The sequence below is a fragment of the Rutilus rutilus genome (assembly GCF_951802725.1).
Source record: "Rutilus rutilus genome assembly, chromosome: 12".
Lineage (NCBI taxonomy): Eukaryota > Metazoa > Chordata > Actinopteri > Cypriniformes > Leuciscidae > Rutilus > Rutilus rutilus.
Genome location: NC_140217.1, coordinates 37,708,401 through 37,726,216, shown reverse-complemented (window position 1 = coordinate 37,726,216; position 17,816 = coordinate 37,708,401). Strand labels below are relative to the sequence as shown.

At 38.9% G+C, this 17,816-nt stretch overlaps 1 protein-coding gene across 3 annotated transcripts; it reads left to right on the top strand.

The window, feature by feature from the left end:
* Nucleotides 1-382: 382 nt before the first annotated feature.
* rbm5 (RNA binding motif protein 5) lies at nt 383-15,378 on the top strand. Of its 3 annotated transcripts, none has more exons than XM_084427073.1 (25): nt 383-568; nt 1,239-1,300; nt 2,601-2,793; nt 2,877-3,032; nt 6,440-6,509; nt 7,102-7,175; nt 7,942-8,025; nt 8,905-8,965; nt 9,458-9,523; nt 9,710-9,870; nt 10,033-10,130; nt 10,236-10,323; nt 10,414-10,482; nt 10,573-10,642; nt 10,807-10,889; nt 12,228-12,339; nt 12,435-12,526; nt 12,619-12,783; nt 12,957-13,097; nt 13,189-13,260; nt 13,348-13,521; nt 13,619-13,693; nt 14,369-14,469; nt 14,580-14,709; nt 14,971-15,378. In XM_084427073.1, the coding sequence occupies exons 2-25, from the start codon at nt 1,260-1,262 to the stop codon at nt 15,094-15,096; spliced, it is 2,502 nt and encodes an 833-aa protein (XP_084283199.1). In that variant the 5' UTR covers nt 383-568; nt 1,239-1,259; the 3' UTR covers nt 15,097-15,378. The 3 variants fall into 3 exon arrangements, with proteins under 3 accessions (XP_084283199.1, XP_084283200.1, XP_084283201.1); XM_084427074.1 differs by having other exon boundaries at nt 404-568; nt 13,192-13,260; XM_084427075.1 differs by having other exon boundaries at nt 406-568; nt 1,239-1,276.
* Nucleotides 15,379-17,816: the final 2,438 nt, after the last annotated feature.

Here is a 17,816-nt window from a genome sequence, read left to right as displayed (position 1 = left end):
ATAAATAATTATTTATATACTTCTAGACTAGTCAAATAGCTAATCTTCTGATTGAGTATGTCCGTATTTAAACAATCTTGATATAAACAACAACCACCATTGCATAGGCCTAGCCTACATCACAACAAAAACGAGAAGAATATATAGCCTATATATTATATATAATAAATTATGTAGCCTACTTAAGGTAAGGTAGGTAAGGTAAAACTTTATTATCCCACATGAGGAAATTTTGTCTTGGGCCAACTTCTAGGTTCTCACTCTCAGTCAAGTAGTTTATTAACCTGCTTTGATCAAATGTCACAGATGGGCATTAGAGGAGGAGCGATCTACCAAAACGTCTGAAAGAAACTACATTTCCCATCATGCAACAGCAACAACAACACGTCACCATCCCATCTAAATGCATTCTGGGAAGGAGAAGCTTGTAGACCATTTTAGCTGCAGATGACATCGAATGATCTGACCAAGAGTGTGATCTTTGGGAGAGAGGTGATCTGTTGGCAGTCATTGCACTTCTCAATATTTGAGAAATATTTCACTTCAGTGTTTCGTTGAAATATATTTGGTAAGTTTTCGTTGTTTCGTGGCGTTCTTTGCGCCTTTTTCAACGACAACACGACGACACAGTCTCCATTTTGATGTGCCTTCCTGTAGCTTACTGAACTTCTCACATAACGTAAATTAAGACCACACGAACAAAAACTACTACCACAGGCTTTTTAGCCATGTTATGTACCATTGAAATAGCATGTGTTTTCAACATATATGGGTAATGCCGTGTTTTACGGGCATGTACTATGGTATTCTTTTAAGTAACTTACATTGAATTGCCATGTAAAAACCGAGTTATTCAAGAATGCATTCAGTTCTCTGTCTATCTATCCATCCATCTATCTATCTATCTATCTATCTATCTATCTATCTATCTATCTATCTATCTAGCAGCTATCTATCTATATATATATATATATATATATATATATATGAAAGTATCGTAGTGTTTTACTTATAACAAGTGCTGTGATCTTATCAAACGGTAACTGTTATGTTATATACATGGTACTAAGAATACCATGGTACATGTACAATAGAAAACACAGTAGTACCATGGTACTTTATATAATTGAACCAAGAGCCTATACGTTTGTGGTTCTAACACAAGGCTTTGTCATTTCATATAATTTGTGTTTATTATGTGCAACACTATAACAATTTGTTCTGCACGTTTTTAACAGGCCTTGTATTGAGAAACGAAGATGGGTGCAGATAAACGGTCAGTGTTTTATGACTTGATGAGGTAAATATTCTCACAACTAGGGATGTGCCCGAAGCCCAAATCCGCATCTGGAAAGGCACGAAAAACGCGTCCTACAAAACCCAGGAAGGGACATGGTTAGGCTTGCTGCGGTAGCATTACATCAGATTTTACTTATATGAAGATAGTGAGGAGAGATGACTGACAGGACCATGTCGGAGGATTTGGTGCGCAACAGATCCTTAGCATCATTGGCATATTATCTTGTAAAATATGTGGTCAGTACCGCTGCTCCCTATATTCAAAGTATGTGTGATTGTGAATTGGAAAGTAAAAAGTGAGCCTGCAGTCAAACGCAATTTCAAAACCCCTCAAATAATGCCCTCAAATTGTAATATAATTACTCAACTATAGAAATGAAAGCGAAATATACACTGCGGCTAACAAAAAAGTCGCTGTTTGGATTTGAATAGGCAAACGCTTAAGAGTATATGATTGGATCATTATTGCAATGATTACCATGTTATATGTTTGGCAACAGTTCTTTTAACCCTAATTGATGGAGTGTGTAGCTTTTCATTTCTTGAACAACCATGTAGGAAGACTCATCATGGCCATATTCCAAGATGACAATGCCAAGATTCATCAGGCTCAAACTGTGAAAGAATGGTTGTGAGGGAGCATGAAGAATCATTTTCACACATGAATTGACACCTCTTGAGTCCAGAGCTTAAATTCATTGAAAGTCTGGGATGTGCTGGAGGAGGCTTTACAGAGTGCTGGACTCTTGCATTGTCAATACAAGATCTTGACCCAAACATTTATGCACCTTTTGATGGAAATAAATGTCGTGATAATTTTTCCATCATGAGGTGCATACATTTTTGGTCAAGATCTTCTATTGACAATTCTTCATGCTCCTCCTCGACCATTCTTTCACAATTTGAGCCTGATGCATCTTGACAGTGTCATCCAGGAATATGGCCATGATGAGTCTTCCTACATGGTTGTTTAAGAAATGAAAAGCTACACACTGCATCAATTAGGGTTAGAAGAACTGTTGCCAAACATATAACAAACTATAAACATAATAATCACTGCAATAATGATCCAAATCATAGACTCTTAAGCATTTGCCCATTTAAATCCAAACTGTGACTTTTTTTTATTTTATTTGCCAGGTGTTGTATTATTATTTTTCTTCCTTTCTTCAACATGTCCCTTTAGGGGCACCGTAGAATGCGTCATTTCCTTTCCAAACCTAGTATTCGGCTTCGGACACATCCCTACTCACAACTTAAATTGAACGTCATAATATCATAATCTCTTGTTGTAACTCTAGGGTTAGCCGTACAGAACGCAGCGGCAGGTACGGCTCTGAACAGTCTCGCGACGACGACCGCAGGGACCGTCGAGATCGAGACGATCGCGGATACGACTCTCATCGCTGGAGTGATGATCGTCGTAGTAGTGACCGTTACGATGGTGAACGTGGTGACAGAGGTGATCGATACTGGAGCAGGGACAGTCCTGAGGTGAGGACTTGCCAATATGAATGCTTATTGGATGTTTTGATATAGAAAGATGCTCACTTTACTAATTCTCATCCGTGTTACAGAGAGGAAGGAAACGGCGCAGCAGCGACGGGTCTGATGACGGACACCACTCGGATGGAGATTACTCTGAGCATGATTACAGAGGAGACCCTGCTGACGAGAAGGAGAGCAAGACCATCATGCTCCGGGGTCTGCCCATGAACACCACAGAGGCAGATGTAAGTCCTTTGTCTTTTTTCCCCAAACGGTCAGAAAACAGGGTCTTATGAAGTTTGCATTGAAATAAAATCTTTAAAAAGCCGGTATTAATACAATCGTATAATGGAAAATTTGTATTGAATATAGCCAATATAAAAAAAATGTTTTTTGTCATTACTATTAAGTAGGGCTGTCCCCGACTATGGATTTTCATAGTCGAATCAGAATCGTCATGTCTTGCCTATAGTCGACTAATAGTCGAATCATGTGTATGGGGGCGGGGCTTTAACGTTTCAAAGCCGCGATGTACAGAAAATCACACAAAGATATAGAAGAAAATGTATAAAAACATTTTGGATCAATAAAACTAAGAAATAACATAACTCCAGAAAAGCCACACTGCAGACAGGATTTGCATTTCACATGCAAATCAAATTAAATCGGCTAAATTACCTGTGCGAGCAGGCCAGCCTACAGCACAACATCGATGCACCGAAAAAATAAACAATTAATTTACTAAAATTAAATTAGAACAGAATAGGCCTATACCTTTCTAATAAATAAAAAATACAAAACGAAATAAATTAGAATCAAGTCACAAGATGAGGAGCAAATGTGTGCAAAATGCCTAAAGTGCAGGGGAACATATATTCAAAACACAAGCCACAAATAGTTAGATTAGATAACCCTGACAGATTAATAAATAAAATAAAAATAAAGAAATTATTAAAATAACGATAGTAGCCAGAATTTTCAACATTGTCTTTTTAACTGCAGAAACAGCAATAAATGCTAAACTGGAGGCAGTCTTTTTAGCTAAAAATGTTCACAGCATCCAAAAATCAAATTAGAACCGGCTGAAAAGTTTTGAAATAACTTGTACCCTACCTGATCGAGAGAACAAATCCAGTCTTTCACTCTGTCTGTGTCCGTTGGAGTCTTTTCAAATTGTGCGCGCGGATAAAATACATTCTAACGTGAAACCCAGTCTATGCGTGAAACGTGTTAACGTTGGCCGGCAGAAGTGCGATAATGGTTTTCCTGATGCTAAATCCAGCCTTGGAGAATATCCTTTCTGATGGTGTACATCCACACTTTAGATTTTCTTATCCCAGACATTGTTAAAGATTTAAATCCTTGCCGCGAAGACGCTCCTCTGTCGGTCACGGATCGAAAGTGAAACTTAAATCTGTCACGGGGTGTTTGGATTTATTCACGCACGTTAAAAAATATTTATTAAAAGCTTCTTTCTTTGCACATTTTTATATACAGCATTATCATAATAGGCTGAATGTTAACGTATTGACATAAAAGCTAGTTCTATGTGAAATTGAGCGCCCTCATATAGCCAAAGGGGCATGATCCTCGTTTCATAACACCTCTGCGAAGATTCGACCATGAGATCCGTAGTCGAATCAGGCTCCTCCTATCGAAGCATCGAATATTCGACTATTCGGGGTCACCCCTACTATTAAGTATATTCATACATTTCTGTGATCAGATTTTTTTTTTAAATAAGGGCCTAGAATATTTATTACATTTTATTTTGTTATTATTATTATTATTATTATTATTAAATATTCCAGGCCCTGAACTAATAAAAGCGTATTATGGAAATGTCTGCAGTGATAAATCTGCATGATCAATTGAGAATCATGAATTTTAATTTTAAATGGAGATCAAGATGTCTTGAATAGACAAAATAAAATGTAATTAACTAGAAGTTCTGGAAAAAGTCAATTTAAAACTTTTATTAGTTATTTAAAAAAAAAACTGTTTAAATGAATGATTCAATGACTCGCTCATAAAGACTTCACTTGTTTAATTACTGGATGAATCTGTTTTTGAACGAATCTCTTGAATGAATGATTCAATGGCCCTGTCCCAAAAGGCACCCTTCATATGCACTTGCGGTCTTGTGGACTTGCATTGGCTACCGTGTGTCCATTAAGTCCACAAGACCAGGATGTCCCATTTGTCATTTTTGGTTTCAGAAGGTTGCTCGCCAGCGGCCCTTTTGCCATCGATCTGCGCCTTCGATGCTCACCTTTGCACTGAAGCGAGCTCCTCAGCAGACTTCTTCCCGACTGTCAAAGCGGTGTTAGGTCACTAACTTGTGGACTCGTAGGAAGACCGAGAGTATTTAGACTGCCATTTTTTTTAACAATCCCTTGTTGCCTCCTGCTAGTGACAGGGCTCCAGACTGGGACCAAATGGTTGCATTTTGCGACCAAAATTTGAGAGTGTGCGACTGAATTTTACATCCAGTCGCACATTTGCGACCAGTAAATTTGCCCCCTTTTTTTCTTTTTTTTTTATTAATATATATATATATATATATATATATATATATATATATATATATATATATATATATATATATATATATATATATATATATACACGTTAAACCTGGAAGGGGCGCGTCGATGAATCCGGAATGTGTGGCAGGTCAATGAGTGTGAGGAGAACAGGGAATGGCCACTGTAAGTGTCTAATGTGTGGAGGGGGAGGGTCCTAGAAATAATCGAGTGCGCGTAAACGTCTGTGGGAAGGAGACGGAGACAAATGTTACAACCTGCTGTGTGAGTCTGAGCAATGAGCAAGCAAACTATTGACGCGTTGTTCCGACCTGCGGCTAGTGTGCCAGTGCCAGAGTCTACAGTGTCACAGTCGGATGATGATTCAGAGTCAGAGGTTTGTGTGGCGAAAAAGGCCCGAACCCACCATTTTCGGGAAGACTGGCTGCGAGAATTCAGCTGGTTGAGGTACTGTAAGGAGACGGACTCCATGAAGACGACTTATGTTGCAGTCGCTACTCGCAGAACGCGAAGTTTGCAGACAGTGCAGGCACTTAGCGGTTTAAACACAATACGCTAGTTAAACACAATCTTAGCCTCAAGCATAGATTATGCCGAGACATGTAGTATTGTTTGTAACTGTGAAATGACAGAAAGGTTACTAAGCACTTGAATTATTGTAACAGAGTTTGTGGAGCTGTTTTATACCTATACATGACAACTGCTCTCTCTGGTTCAGCGACAGCGCCAACACAGATCTGTATGTTCGCTGTGATTGTGCTTGTCCAAGGTTTAATAGACACAGGTGAATTCTCATTTAGGAATAAGATCGAATGGGTGTTTGAATCATTGGCAATCTTTTAACGATTAATCATGCAGCTCTAATAAATAATAGGTTTAATAAATGTATGAAATAAGAACAAAACTCAAATAAATTAAGTAAAATAAATTCTAACCAGTTTTTTTAAATATAACAATTAGTTTGTTATTAGAAATGCATCTTTAAAGTTTTTAGTTTTAACTAAAACTAACTAGTTTGTTTTTATTCAGGACTTCAGTGTGAAAATCTAAATGAAATTGGCTTGGGGTTGAACAAACTTTATCTGACTTCGCCTTGTAATCCACAGATTCGAGCAGCCATTGACCAGCTGGAGGGGCCAAAGCCGATGGACGTGAGGCTGATGAAAAAGAGAACAGGTGAGACTGATGTACCGCGGATCCTTCCCCTCCCAAACAAACCTGTGTCCGCTGGGCCAACCTGCTTCCGCTCAAACGCCTTTTGCCATAGCAACATGTTATCTGACCAGGCTTACCCTTCAGGCTACTGAGTTAAGAAATTTGTTGCACATTAGATACATGTTTGGAGGTAAGTTTTTGTGTGGCGCAAAATTGGCAGAGTTTTATTTGTGCCAATTTAAGTTACATGAGCGTAGAAGCAGTCATGTATCTTCTTTATCTTGTTTAAGTAGGTACACGCATATAAAAGATCGTCCGAGTTTATTTAATGGCAGCATCTGTCTCATAAAGATTATTTTAAGATTCACCTATGTTTATGACTGTTTGCTTTTGATTATTGAGTCAACCTACTTTATCATCGTTAGACCAACAGCTAGAATATTATAAGGTGCTGTTGCTATGGTAAAAGTTTCCAGGCAAACCCCCCCTACATCTCTTTGGCCTCTCTGGGTCAAGGGGGTCACGAAGCAGTTTGTGACAGAGTTTGAATGTTGTACAACTGAACCATTTAAACTAACACGCCTCCCGTCTGTATATCTGAATGCCTCTCTAGGTATAAGCCGAGGTTTCGCCTTCGTGGAGTTTTATCACTTGCAAGCTGCTACCCGATGGATGGAGACCAATCAGGTTGCTTCCTAATCACCAAGTCTAGCTTTTGCCCTGGGGAATAATGCAATTTGATTACAAAAAGACAAACTGAGGGAAAAAAGCAAAGTTGCTGCCCCAGCAGACTATATGGACAGAAATGGACCAGAACTCTTGTTTTTGAAGGCAAGGTGTGACCAAAACATAGAAGAGCCATTTGATGGAAACACTGGCTTTTCTCCTAAGTCATGTTATTAACTTTTTACCAGAACTCTGTTAGCATGGGTAAAAAAAGAAAGAAAGAAAAAGCACTGATTTTTAAGAGGGAAAGCGATAAATAATACAGTTCAGATGTGACTTGAATGACTCAAATGGGTTTTAAGCTAAAAATTGTCAGTGCATTGAAAAGTGTTTTTCATAGTTGATATTTTTTTTGTGTGATGTTGTTCAAGTCTAGAAGTAGAAGTGAAGTGTGGTGCTATATTTAACATCCCATTTCATGGACATCAGCATTAAAATATCTCGCCAGTTTTTAATAGTAATTAGATCTTTTGTGCAGAGAAAGTAAATGCCTCGTCTAGAAAGTCCCCCCCCACCCCACCCCATCCCGTTTAAGAAAGGAGTGCCTTTTTTTACACTCTGTTCCGGCCCCATCCGGACACTCGGGTCCCAAACACACACCATCTTACACATTAAACCCTCCCGGGCGATCCTCACCCTAAACCCTCGTGGCTAATGTGGTTGTTCTTGGGCTGAGATCAAGCCTTCGCAAGAGAGGAAATAACCAAACCTTTTCTTCCTTTTCCAGAAACTGCTGACCGTTCAAGGCAAGAGTGTTGCCGTGCACTACAGCAACAACCGGCACAAGTTTGAGGACTGGCTCTGCAACTCAGTAAGTTACATGGGCTTCCCAAATCTAAGGCCGGCTACACACTGGCTGCGTGGCGTTTCTGTTGCGTGTCAGCTGCGTGCTGTTTTCTATGTCTTTGCACACCAGAAACGTGTCTGAAGCGGAGAGAGTTGTGGAAGGCTTATACTTCATGTTAAACATAAATATATAGCCTACTGATACAGCAAAGACAACGTCGGCAGTATTGACGGCAAAATAGGCGTAATAAAAAATAAAAACGGACTCGCCACGCAGCTGACATGCTCATGCCACGCAGCCAGTGTGTAGCCGGCCTAAAGTTAAAATAGCTGTTTCATGATGATGAAATTGTAATTGTCTCATTCAGGAATTTCATCGGATGTTAAAAAAATGAAACGCAGTATAAAGGATATATATTTCTTTACACTATTGTTCAGATGTTTTAACTACTTTTTTTATCAGAGAAGTCTTCAGCTTTGCCATCACAGAAAAAAATAAATAAAAATAATATATTAAAATAGAAAGGAATTTTAAATTGGATTATTTCACAATATTACTGTTTATACTATATTTTTTATAAAAAAAAAATGCAGCCCCGGTGAGCATGACATGTTTTTCTAAAACATTAAGAAATCTTATTGACCCCTAACTTTTGAACGGTAGTGTGTGTGTGTGTATATAAGGTAAAGTTATTGTATATTCTATTTTTTTTCCTATGAAGATTTTTTTTTTTTTCGATGCAGGCATTAAAATAAATGATGAATATTGTAGAAAATAAGTGACTCAAGCTAAGATCTTAAATGGTGTCCACCACGGTAAGTGTTCAAGCCACTGTAGTGTGCTTGTTACCTGATGCCACATAGCAGAAGTGTCAATTAAAACAATATGACCGGTTGCTTGCAGTGTGGCCTGTACAATTTCCGGAGAAGGCTGAAGTGCTTCAGGTGTGGCGCAGCTAAAGTGGGTAAGTAGATCCCGGAGAAGGAAACCGCTGTCTGCACCCATCCGGATGGTCCAGTCAAACACTGTCATGTGTTGTTTTTTGTTTTGTTTTTTTTACTAAGATGTATGTGGAGTTGTTGTCATCTACAGTTTTCTTAACTAAAACATGATAGTGATGAATATTTATATCTCTCTCATAATTGTGGTATTTGCTTTTTTTAATCTTTTTTTTTTTATCGCTAGTACCTGATATTATGGCTCCCTTTCAGAGTTGTATCTTGTTAGTCAAATCAGGCATCAAAAAATAACACAATAACCCCTTATATTATCGTTTACAGTATCTGCCTCATCAATGCCAATCATTTAAAAACAAAATACTCATTTTGGCCTATAATTTTGTCACTGTAGGATTAATGATGTGCCCAACGCTTTTTATTGGGGCAGTGATGTGATTTGAATCAGACTACTGTGTTTAAAGAAACTCAATGTGCTTTTGTTCTTTGTTTATTTTCAGATTCTGAGTCCAGCAGCACCACAGGAACCACAGACACCCAACCCAGTGGAGATTACTATGGCGATAGTAAGGACATTTCCATTGCGTTAGGGATGCGTAATAAATGTCAATTGCATATCATCGGCCTCCAAAATTGCCCAATTTCTAGACTGACATTTAAATAGCAATGTTGGTTGATACTGGTATAACCACCAGTGTGATGTGCAGTACTTTTTTTTGCATTCACATCGACATGTTTGCATGTTTTGACAGCAATCATCCTAAGGAACATCGCCCCTCAGTCCACTGTTGAAGCCATACTGTCGGCACTCGCCCCTTTCGCCAACCTCTCGCCTGGCAACATCCGCCTCATTAAGGACAAACAGACGGGCCAGAACAGAGGGTTTGCCTTCGTCCAACTTGCCTCTCCTTTGGTACCTATTTTCTCCCTTCTTCAGTCTATACAAATCTCTTTTGTTCTAAAGATCAAATGGTCTTTGTTCCTTTAAGTGAAACCAGTGTTTTTTGCAGTGCTGAAAGCTCTAAGTACTTTTGCATGATCTTAGCACATTCTGATGATGTTTGTGGTTTTGCAGGAAGCATCACAGCTCCTAACCATCCTACAAGGCTTACAGCCACCTCTCAAGCTGGATGGGAAGACCATTGGAGTCGACTATGCCAAGAGTGCTCGAAAGTACGTACCTCTCACTCATATCCTCATGCTGTTATCTGTAGTTGTCTTGCTCAGAAGCTTGATTAATTATTCAGTTCACTAAAAAGCCTTTTTTCCCCTCCTCAGGGATCTGTTATTACCAGATGGGAACCGTGTTAGTGCCTTTTCGGTCGCCAGCACAGCCATTGCAGCTGCTCAGTGGTCCTCTAGTCAGGTACGAACAACTCTATAGTAACCATGCCTCAATGTTAAAGCAGAATTATACATGCATGACTGATTTAATTGACTACATTTCACTTTACAGCCTCAGCAGAGTGTGGAGCCGACATCAGAATACAGCTACCTACAGGAGGGATATGTGTCATATTCACAGGTCAGCTGACTGCACCATCTGTGCAGTACACCATTTATGTGAATCAGTTTAACATTGAAGTACCAAGCTAAGATGGGTTGTTGTGTTTAGGAGTACCAGGCGTACTATCAGCAGCAGGCTGGAGCTGTGGACCCTTCCCAGGCGAATGGCATACTTGGAGGTAACGTTTGCCTGGCTTTGTCTGTATCCAGTTTAGTTTGAGAATCATAATGGGTGGTTAGAGGTCGACATTTTTCCCCAGATCAACATGATCTTTTGTATTAAAAGTATTAGTGGTGCTTGCTGTTTACAACGTGAAAACCTGTGATGTGTTTTGATTTACAGCGGCTCCAGGTGTGAAGGTGCTTCCTGCTGCTACCGGAGTGGTGATCTCTCAGACTGCGCAGGTCTATCAACCTACTACTCAGGTAACTTTCTTTTCTTTTTTTTTTAATGCTACGAATATATATCAGTTGCTAACCAGGCAGCCCGGACCCACTAGGTTTTCAATTAAATCAATTAAAATGATTTCAAATAAGACGAAACAAGCTTTGAAATGAGTTTAAATGGCTAAAAAAAATCTGTAACTTTCAATCATTTTTATTTACTTTTTTTTTTTTTTTAATCCAGTCCCTCAAACAACTGGCAATTTTAAGTATCAAGTTTATCAACCTGGATATATCAGGGCATTTTAAAGTGTGATTTCTAGACATGGAAAAAGTCATGGATATAAATAAAATCTTAGGCCACATTTACACACAGCCGAGTATTTAGAGAAACGAATATTTCCACTCCTCCGTTTTCAATAATAACACCGTGCACACAACATCGTTTTAAAAAAAAGTTGTAATTTACATCAACTCGTCGTCATAAATACGTCGTCGGCGAGAGCCATCATAACTATGCAAATATGGGCGGCAGTGTAGGGAGAAGGATAAAGCCATGCAAGCCAATCAGAATCGCATAATGTGACATTTGAGAACCTAAAACCCCGTTTCTCCCAGTTGGCACGGCAACACATAACCGGCGTTATCAGAAATCTCCACTTTGGCCGGAGTTTTTAGAAATAATCGTTTTCTGTGATTAAAAACTGGGTTTTCGTGTAAATAAGAGGCCAAACCGCAGGGAAATATCTGCGTCTTCCCTTTGTGTAAACGGGGCCTTAAAGTCATGGTATTTTTTTTTTTGTAATGAGAATATATTTCTAGGAATATCAACCTGAAAGATATTTTATTGGGTTGAAATTCCTGTTTGTGAGAAATATTTGTAAAAACCCAAGTAATCACGAACCACTTGAAAAACCATTGTTATTGAAACTTCTATAATTAAATTATTTATAATTATGTTATTAGGTCAATTAGGACATTTAATTGTTATAAATGCTTAAAAAAAACATTGCTGGTGTGCATCTTGAGACAAAACAATGTCACTGACATATTTTAAGATCAATGCAGGGTGCTTTGAGTTAAAACATCTCAAACATGCATTTTAGTCTGGGCCTTGCCTGTGAAACTGGGCATTAATGCCTGTAATTAAATGTAATCTGTAATTTTATCATTTATTTAATTGTTTAATGTGTTGCCATTCCTAGTTTCTATAAATAAAAATAGTTTGAGATCAAGCAGCTTTGTCATTACAGCGAAATTACCAGAAATATCGCTGGGATCCTTCAAATATTGTCTTTGACAATGGGGGCCCTCGGAGTAAAAGAGGTGGAGAAGCACTGTCCTAGTGTAATGATCGTTCTAATGTCATTTTCTTGTCAGATGTTACAGATTGATGGCAAAGCCCAACCCATCACAGCCGCTTCCACCATTTCCACCCCAGCAGCCTCTGCAGTCAGCACAGCAACCGCTACCTCTCAGGAAAACCAAGCCAGTAAGATCAGATCATTAAATTCACACCATCCAATAAGACAGACATGATGCTACAGGTCGTTTCTGATTCTTCTGCCATTTTCCCATGTCCTCTAGCTGTCCCAGACACTTCATCATATCAGTACGATGAGTCGTCTGGGTATTATTACGACCCCAGCACTGGCCTGTACTATGACGCCAACACGCATGTATGTGTCCCATGCTTTTTTTTTTTTAGCAAGATAATGCTATATTTCATAACTTGTAGAGGGTTCTAAACGTTGTTTCTGTCTGTCTGTAGTACTATTACAACTCCCAGACTCAGCAGTATCTGTACTGGGACGGGGAGAAGCAGGCCTACGTGCCGGCGGTGGACGCCAACAATGCGGCTCAGAACGCTGCCTCCACTCCTCAGAAAGAGGGCAAAGAGAAGAAAGAGAAACCTAAGAGCAAAACGGCTCAGCAGGTAATAAAAGTTTGCGAACCCACTCAGAATGCCATCATTTTAGCAATGTCCTAGCAACTATTTGACACCCTAACAACATGCCGGCGAGTTTTGCATTAGCATTATGTTTGAAAAATCTAGTTTGATTTCAGTCCTTCACTAGTGCTAAAAATCCCTCTATCTCTGTGTGTCAGATTGCGAAGGACATGGAGCGCTGGGCCAAGAGTCTAAACAAACAGAAAGAAAACTTCAAGGGCAGCTTCCAGCCCGTCAGTCAGGAGGAGAGGAAGGAGGCGGCGGCAGCTGATGCTGGTTTCACACTCTTCGAGAAGAAGGTATTGTTGAAGACACATTGCATTCTCTGACGATTATGATGATGGTGGTGGTTTTGTCATAATTCATACGGTGTTCTTCTTTGCACATTAGCAGGCAGGGGCACTGGAGAGGCTTGTAACAGAGGCGTCCAAAGCAACAGAAGAAGAGAGCTCCTCATCAAAGGTGCCAAATACACCGCACCACTACAAAACATGTCAGATTATCAAGTCGCGTGAGCTCATTTGTTCACCTCCCTTTGCTGCGCCACAGGTGGGGCTGGTGGCAGCGTACAGCGGCGACAGTGAGCCGGAGGAGTGCATGGAGGGAGATGACAGGGAGGACAAGTTGACCGACTGGAAGAAGATGGCGTGCCTGCTGTGCCGGAGGCAGTTCCCCAATAAAGAAGGTCTGATCCGCCATCAGCAGCTCTCAGACCTGCACAAGGTAATTACTCAGCGCCATTTGAGTCGTTTCCGTCACTTCTGAAAATATGAAAATCGACTTTGCCGTATTTATATAATCATATGTCTGTGTTTTCCAGCAAAACTTGGAGGTTCTCAGGAGATCGAAACTGAGCGAAGCAGAACTGGAAGAGTTGGAGAGGAAAGAGACAGAGGTGTGAAACCTCATTACAAATACACGCTGCCAAACTTCCTTCTTTTAAAGGGGTCATATAATGCCATTTTTGTACAAGCTAATATGATTCTTTAGGGTCTAAATTAAAAGTCTGTAATATACTTTAATTAAAAATTCTCGTTAGTATTGTAAGAAAACACTCATTTTACCTGGTCAAAAACAGCTCTGTTTTCAGCACGCCGTTTAAGTGCATGTGTCTTTAAATGATAATGAGCTTTGCTCACCCCGCCCCTCTGTTCTGTGCGTACACCGTTTGTAACACAATAACCATAACGCGTTGTTCATCATAAACATGGAATTATGAATTATATTGAGAACGTAGTACATAGAAAACATGCTGTAATGTACCTTGAGTGTAAACCTTAGCCCCATTCATCGTGAAGCGTGCAGAAAGCGATTTGCAAAGATTAATATAAATGTTAATATAAAGGTTAATAAAACGTTACTCACTTCTTCTGGAGGTGCAGCAGGAACACGAATATAAGATGATTTAAAAAAAAAACACTGGATGGATTTTTATCATTTTATGATGGTTGTGTACACACATTTCAGTACAATCAACTTGTAAAAGTGCATGTACCATTATATGACCCCTTTAAAGAGTATTTCCTGGAATTTGCTGACACGCATGTCCCTTTTACCTGGTTCTGAACAGATGAAGTACAGAGACAGGGCAGCTGAGAGACGAGAGAAATACGGTATCCCCGAACCCCCTGCACCCAAGAAAAGGAAATTTACCCAGCCAACACCTGTTGTGTAAGTTTAAGTGTTTTATTTGATCACAATGTGTTTTGTGAGGTGTTTACTATGACGATACAAGTGCATTATCAATATTAAGATGCACGTTGCACCATTCGATTTTGCAGAAATTACGAACAGCCCACAAAGGACGGATTGAACAGCGATAATATCGGCAATAAGATGCTGCAGGCCATGGGCTGGAAGGAAGGCAAAGGTCTGGGTAGGAACCAGCAGGGCATCACAACGCCTATTGAGGTACGACTCATTATTCTATGTCATGTTATCATGCTACATTTAGTATTTGATAAACATTTTAACACAAATCTTAAATATGTCTTGTATGATAAGCAGGAGTGTAGTTGTGAATGTAGGTGTTGTATGATCGTTTATGAAAAACATGCAAGAATGCTCTAACATTTTTTGGCAAGCACTAATGAAAACATTTCCTTTGTCGTGAATTTTTGTCAACTCGCGCTCCATACAAGGTTAACTTTGAACCCTGTTCTCTGCCTGCAGGCTCAGTTGAGAACGAAGGGAGCCGGTCTGGGAACTAAAGGAAGCAGCTACAGCCTCTCAGCCTCAGATACCTACAAGGATGCAGTCCGGAAAGCCATGTTTGCACGCTTCACAGAAATTGAGTGAATGAAGATCTGTCATGTCAGTTTGGCAAAGAAGAATATTTGTGACTTTCATCCTCTGTGCTGAGGAGTGTCATGTATTTATTTTGACTTCTGAAACTCTCTTGATGAATATAAGATATGTGACTAGAAGAATGTGTACATAATGTACAAAGTCCTAGAGAAATGTGAAGAACGAAGTTTTTGGTTATTTGCTTTTTCCAAAATAGATCTTGAACGGTGTAAAGTTTATATATGATCTCATTTTTGTACATAAGAAAAAATAAATGAGACGACCTGATTTGAATTTGAGTGCTTTTTTATTTATTTTTCACAGAAAATTGGTGGAATCTTCTTTCATGAGATCAGGTTGGGTTGTTTGGTTTGAGACCCATCAAATATTTACAAGGCAAATCTGTGTGCTGAAAGCTAAAAAATATAATTATGTAGGGAAGACTTTCCTGTTTTTCTTTACCACTACACCTTTCACTACTATAGGCATCTAGGTTTGTGAAAGTGATGCTCTGTCATGCTACCAAAAGTTGAGAATGTTTTGGTTTCATTGCAAATATCTCTGACCCTTGTTGACCAAAGAATGCCATCTACACTATTAATTTAGCAGATTCTGTCCCAAGCGACTTGCAGGCTGGCCTTGTTGTGCTTCTTTGAATCCCAAAAGCTGAATTCTGGGTTAAAAAGCCTTTACACTCTCCTAACCCTTGGTTTTTGACTTTTTAAATTATTTTTATTTTTTACTTCATCGGAATGCTACGAAACTTGGTAAAGGTTTTGGCACTTGCTGTGTGAACACACACAAAATCATGGACATGATTCGAAAAGGTTAAATGGTCCTGAAAAAAAATGAATGGGAGGTGAGTTTCACCTAGTGGAAACGTTTGGTACTGCACAAGCAAATTCCTACTGAAAGCTCATTTTTAGAGATCTCAACCTCAAGGTTTGAGAACAGCTTGTTTAGATGTATGGCTTTGATTTTTCTCACAATTTGAGTAAAATGTGTTTTGAAAAATATAAATTGAAAATGGTATTTTTCATAAGAAATATAAAATATTAAATAAAAAAACATCAAACTTAAATATATTACAATCATTTCATTGAAATAAAAAGAAATTGGTCAATTTTGACGGACACAATAACATAACCAGAGGGTTAGACACATCTTACATTTATTCAACATATTTAACTAAACTGTTTAATAAAAGCAAGTCTCTGCTACATTGTGAATGTAGTCACGGTTGAGAAGTTGCAGGGATATTGATGTGACTATTCATAATGTAGCATGGTTTCTCACTTGCTTATTTCTTACTCTTATTCTCTCTCTTTTTGCTCATCAACGGTTTAGTTTCTTGTAAAACTCCTGCGTGTCTGAACATGAACGCACATCTGTTTAACTGCTTTCATTCATGTGCTGCCTGTGGCATTGTTTTTTATTCATATAGGGTGTTGAACACAACGCCTAGTTCACAGGAATCGACCTCTTTCGGGAGAACAACTTGTTTGTTATGTGACTGACAGACAGAGTGGACAAACTTGACATGTGTCACCAACAAACATCCACAAATGCAAACAATTAGAAAGTTCTTTTTGTTAGCCCGCCTAATTCTTGAATGTGGTTAGCCTACTTACAATGAATGTCAATACAGTATATATAAATGAATATACAGGCTAGCCTACTGTTGTGCATTTGTATCACAATGTTAGGCTACATTTAAGAAGTGAACATAATAAATTAATTAAATAGGCTAATTCAACACTATTTTGGGGTTAACCTTTAACAATCTCTAAATTATTCATTGATTTTCATTTCATTCATCATTATTGGAATTGCTCCGTTATTATTTTTCTTCTCCGAAATTAATCGCATTTTTCATCTTTCAAATTTTCATCTGATATGGGTTTCAGAGTTCTGTGGCTAAATGTTACCCTGGTAATCCAGAGTTCTCGCGAGAGCACAAGTTGAATTTGCTCAGCGAGTTTACTCTGGTGTCGAGTAATGATGCTCATTAAATATGCCCCTCGATCTGAGCTGCACCAATCACATCGGGTTATCTGATATAGGCGGGCCAGAGGTGAGCTAAACAGATGACGACAGCGCTGCGACGTTGAAGTCATTAGTAAACATTGCAAGATGGCTATGGATGAACACCAGTTGTTTGAAACGGCTTCGGCCGCTACAATGAACGAGTTAGACTTGGCTTTTTATCTAAAAGAAGAACAGAAGATGGCGCTCGAATCATTCCTTTGCAAGAAGGACGTTTTTGCTGTTTTGCCGACCGGATACGGCAAGAGTCTAATCTACCAGTTAGCTCGGCTGGTAGCTAAGTGTATGGGGCTTATTGTTGTGATTGGTTATAGTGTCATCCAATTATGTGCAGTGCTTAAAAAAATGCATGTACCATGGTACTGCTACAAAACTTTAATCGAGTAACACTTTATTGTACAGTGTCCTTTTTACACGTTACATTTACTTAGTAAAAACAGTATATTATGCACAGATACATGCAAATATCCCTAAAACAAACCCAATTCTAACCCTATAGTAAGTGCATTGTATACATTGTTAATTATTGTTAATCAGTTGGAAATGTAAAATTACGCTGTAACAAGAACACCTTAAAATGTAAAATAAAGTGTAACCCTTTTTTGCAATGTCATTTTGACATTCAGCCACATCTCATAGACTCAGTGTTAATCTTGTTAGGATGAATAAGAGATTCACATGTTCAC

What these genes read in the sequence shown, in the direction of transcription:
- rbm5 (XM_084427073.1), top strand. Translation starts at nt 1,260, where the DNA reads ATGGGTGCAGATAAACGGTCAGTGTTTTATGACTTGATGAG. An exon ending in GGCGAATGGCATACTTGGAG is followed by an intron (nt 10,643 to 10,806) that starts GTAACGTTTGCC and finishes TTTGATTTACAG; the next exon opens with CGGCTCCAGGTGTGAAGGTG. An exon ending in AAGAGAGCTCCTCATCAAAG is followed by an intron (nt 13,261 to 13,347) that starts GTGCCAAATACA and finishes GCTGCGCCACAG; the next exon opens with GTGGGGCTGGTGGCAGCGTA.